Source organism: Lissotriton vulgaris, unplaced genomic scaffold, assembly GCF_964263255.1.
Source record: "Lissotriton vulgaris unplaced genomic scaffold, aLisVul1.2 SCAFFOLD_6714, whole genome shotgun sequence".
Classification (NCBI taxonomy): Eukaryota; Metazoa; Chordata; class Amphibia; order Caudata; family Salamandridae; genus Lissotriton; species Lissotriton vulgaris.
Window position 1 is genome coordinate 30,487 of NW_028254537.1, and position 4,208 is coordinate 34,694.

At 44.5% G+C, this 4,208-nt stretch overlaps 1 protein-coding gene across 1 annotated transcript; it reads left to right on the forward strand.

The window, feature by feature from the left end:
* The first annotated feature begins 3,085 nt into the window (after positions 1-3,085).
* LOC147659511 (COMM domain-containing protein 5-like) lies at positions 3,086-3,921 on the forward strand. The gene has a single exon (XM_086951687.1). The coding sequence runs from the start codon at positions 3,119-3,121 to the stop codon at positions 3,782-3,784; it is 666 nt and encodes a 221-aa protein (XP_086807813.1). The 5' UTR covers positions 3,086-3,118; the 3' UTR covers positions 3,785-3,921.
* Positions 3,922-4,208: the final 287 nt, after the last annotated feature.

A 4,208-nucleotide genomic window follows, 5' to 3' on the forward strand; every position in this document is an offset into this window, starting at 1 on the left:
TGCTCGCTTCTGAATACTTACAGACTCGTGATAACCAGACCAACCTGGTGATAAGAATTATCCCTGGGACGGTGGGTTTCATGTACCTGACTTTTAATGAAGGAGATACAGTACCTATTGCTTACAAGTCACACTTGTACACTTCGGCTGAACTGCGTTTTTCCACTGTGGAGAAAGTTTTAACGGCTGTGCAGATGGCAATTCTTAAGGAACGTGCCCTGTCACAGGGAAAACGCATGTTGGTTGTTACCCCGTGTCCTGCCTTGGAGGCAGTTACGAAAGCCAGTGTACCAAATTCCAAAGCTTTGCACCCTAGGTGGATTCAGTGGGCTGCATCCTTGACATCCCAGGATGTCACGTTTATTTTTGACGCCACTTTATGGTCGCAGGAGTATTTACAGTATGAATTTGTTCATCCTGCTCCTTTAGCAATGCGGCCGTTGGAGGATTTCCATTGCATCATTTACACGGATGGTTCGGCGCAGGTCGCGCATGGCTCTAAACATGCCTACGTTTCTGCATGCGCCATTGTGGTCGGTGCCATGGTGAACGATGAGTTCAAGTCCAGTGTCGTGCACACGCAGGCACTTGGGGACTGCACCGCACAATTAGCAGAGCTTCGTGCTCTGATGCTTGCATTGGAGTACGCAGATCCTAGTGTGACGACTTTGATCGTAAGTGACTCTTACTACTGTGTCCAGTCTTACAATGAAAACTTGTTCTTTTGGATTCAGAATGAATTTTGTGATTCCAAAAGTAGCACAATAAAACATAAAATGATCTGGGTCCAAGTGGCGGAACTTAAAGATAAGTTGCCACTCGTGTTTGTGATTCATACTCTTGGCCATCAGTACGTGGGAGTCCACGCTGTCGGTAATTCGCTTGCTGATGAAGCAGCAAAGTCAGCAGTATCAAAATACTTAGTTGCAGCAGTCACGAGGTCCAAAAGCAAGATAGATGATGACATCTTGGCAGCTGTTGCTGCCACTGAGAAGGGAGGTAAATATCCTGCGGGGTTCCCTTCGAAGTACACATACCACTTAAGTCCCGATAAGGTTCCTTATGTGAAAATTCCGGATGTTGGCGAACGTCTAGTTCCCAACTCGGATCGCAGGGCTGCTTTAATTACAGCGGCTCATGAAGGTGTGGCGTCTGCCATGCGGGCGTCTCAGCCACTGTAACTCAGCTACAACAGAGGTTCTGGTGGCGGGGACTGTACAAACAGACGCGCGATTATGTCCTTCAATGTGACATTAGCCAGCAGATTAAACCTTCAACTGCTGCGCGTCCGCCTCAGACACAGTTGTACATCTCTAATAAACCGCTTGAATGCGTTTATTTGGATCACTGCGGTCCGTTTTCTTCTGATACTGCTTATAAGTACATCTTAGTAGCACTTGATTCATGCACACGCTTTGTGTGGGTATGGCCACATCGGAGCGCTGATTTACGGACTGTCATTAAGGATTTGCGAGTCTTTGTAGGGATTTTTGCCTGTGGTACCTTCCATTCGGATCAGGGTCCGGCTTTCGCCTCTAAGGCGTATAAGGATGCTATGGTTTCGATGGGGGTCCAAGTCAAGTTTTCGTCCCCGTACAGACCTGAGGGAAATAGTGTAGTGGAACGAATGAACCGTGACTTAAAGCAATCTTTGACAGCTCGAGTTATAGGCACTGGCAGAAACTGGTTGGCCCACCTCAATGGCGTGCAGCGTGCGCTTAATAATCTCCCTAGAAGGTCTCTGGGTGGGCGGACCCCATACGAAATGCTCTTTGGTATCAAGATGTATGTCCCTGACCTCGACGGTCTAGACTGCAAGGCCCGGGCTGCGGCTTTTGACGTAGATGAACATTGCAATGTTTTACAGGATCTACAAAAGACCAGAGACAGTCTATCTAAGGAACATTTGCCCTCCACATCGGATGATGCGTTGCAGATCCCGGTAGTTGGCTGGCTACCCCAAGTTGGAGAACTGGTTCGAGAGAAGATCGATAACAAGAAAGAGTTTGGTCCCTCATATCGTGCGCCGGTTCGAGTTCTTGGAGTGAAGGGCACGAGAACAGTCATATTACCACCACTTCCAGGTCGTAAGGAAAACAGATTTATATCTATTGACAATGTCAAAGCACACAGGGTGGCCGATTCTTCATAGCATGACACCAGCTGTGTCCTGTCCTTCCATGGTGAGGCACTCTGTGCTGGCTATTACTTCTGGTGCAGAACCGGAGGTGTCCCTCGAGATGCCTGCAATCTCCATTCCTTTATTAAATACTTTTCCTGCTACTAACATTGATGAGCTGAACTACACCTATCCACCTGATTCATCGATGCCCGATTTACAGACTCGATTGGCCACGGAATCAAGATTCTCTTTTGACTCTGTTTCAACACATTCAAAGAAGCCCTCACGTTTAGCAACATATGTCACGTTATTTAAAAAACATTTTTTGATTCCCCCTTGGACATATATTTGGCTGATGCTTTTTTCAATATCTGTTTTTATGTCAATTGGTTTTGTGTTTTATTTTTTCCGTCTAATCGATGGCCACTATGTCAAGGAACAAACAGGAATTCGACACCTTAATGGAACTTTGGCCCCACTTTCCTCGTCACATACAGCGCACAGACTGAAAAGAGAGTTGAATACAGTTAACATCACTGCTTGGCCTGTCCTTGATGGGATTGTGTGGGATGCGGTTAGGTTTCAAATTCATGGCCCCACTGAAGTGATTAATGTTCCAAATGTGCTTAGAGTGAATATGGGGGATGTAGTGAAACAAAACATCCGTTCTGAGGATTGGGATATTAAGGCAGTGGAAGCGTTATTCTCTGATTTGAAATATTATGCTGCCTTTGATGCTGAAGATTTATACTTAGATTCTATTAATTATGGTGATTTGTTTTGCTTTCAGCATTTTGGTAATCATTTTTTGCATAAAACAAGTTCCAGGAGGGGTGGTGTGAATTACACGCAGTGGGAACATTGCCCGGCTCCATTACAAGACAGCTCCAGTACATTTCTGGAAAAATACACATATTTCACAGACTTTAATCAATCAAATCCTGAGTCATTTTATTGGAGACCCTGCTGTGTTTGTTCTATGAACGACAGGGAGACATGGCAGTCCCTGGGAAACAGTCCTCCACCGCCCCTCATCTGCTGGGAGACCGGAGCAGTTTCCTGGGAGCTCGGATACCCTCTGAGGTAGAGGCAATGGCTAAATATATGCGGGATTTGCATCACGACACATTCAGGAAAATCATGAAGGCTGTTGTGGGTGCACTTGAAGGCAAGGACTGTAAGGAATCAGTGAAGAATATTTCTGAAAATGAAACTTTGTCAGAGGAGCAGCTCAGTTTCATCATTGCGGGCTTATACACTCTTCTAAGGGAGGCCCTTCGACTTCCAATGTCTACTCTTAAACAAGATGTATTCAAAGAAGATCTGAAGGAGCTGAGGATACCAGAAGAATTCATTGTGGATCTAACCAGCGTAATCTTTGGAAACAGACGCCAAGTTCTTGAAGATGCTGCTTCAAACCAAGAAACCCGGTTACCTAGCATTGAAGATTTAAGGTGGAGAGTTGATGTGGCTATTTCGACAAGCTCATTGGCCCGTGCCTTGCAGCCTTCCATATTGATGCAGCTGAAGCTCTCCAATGGGACAGCTCATCGCTTTGAGGTTCCAGTTACAAAGTTTCAAGAGCTAAGATACAATGTAGCCCTGCTACTGAAGGAAATGAATGATCTGGAGAAAAGAAGCATTCTTAAAATCAAGGATTGACCTGTGCCTGCATTTACTAGAGCATATCCAAAACCAAGTTATGAGATTTATAAATGTGTATTTTATAAGACCAACAAATAATGTTTGTCTCTGCAACTGGAAGCTTATATGTAAATGGACAAAACTGTTTTAGTAAATTTGAAGTTACTTTTGGTAAAGTATGATCCATTATCTTTCGAGTCATTTTATTTTAAAATGACACAAAAGTCCATGTCCAAAGTTAGACTTACCGATACAAAATTGCTGTATTCGAAGTCCTTTCTTGACAAGTTAGCTATAGATGGCTACGAGCTATGGAAGGAAATAATTGACCTTAAATCGATTTGGGGTACCAAAGATTGGCAGGTACAAGGCACTGAGGCTTTGCATCGTGCATGTCTCATCCCGAATCACATGTTGTTTCTAAATTCTACCATTTCTCAAA

Coding starts and splice junctions, on each gene's coding strand:
- LOC147659511 (XM_086951687.1), top strand. CDS start 3,119: ATGGCAGTCCCTGGGAAACAGTCCTCCACCGCCCCTCATCTGCTGGGA.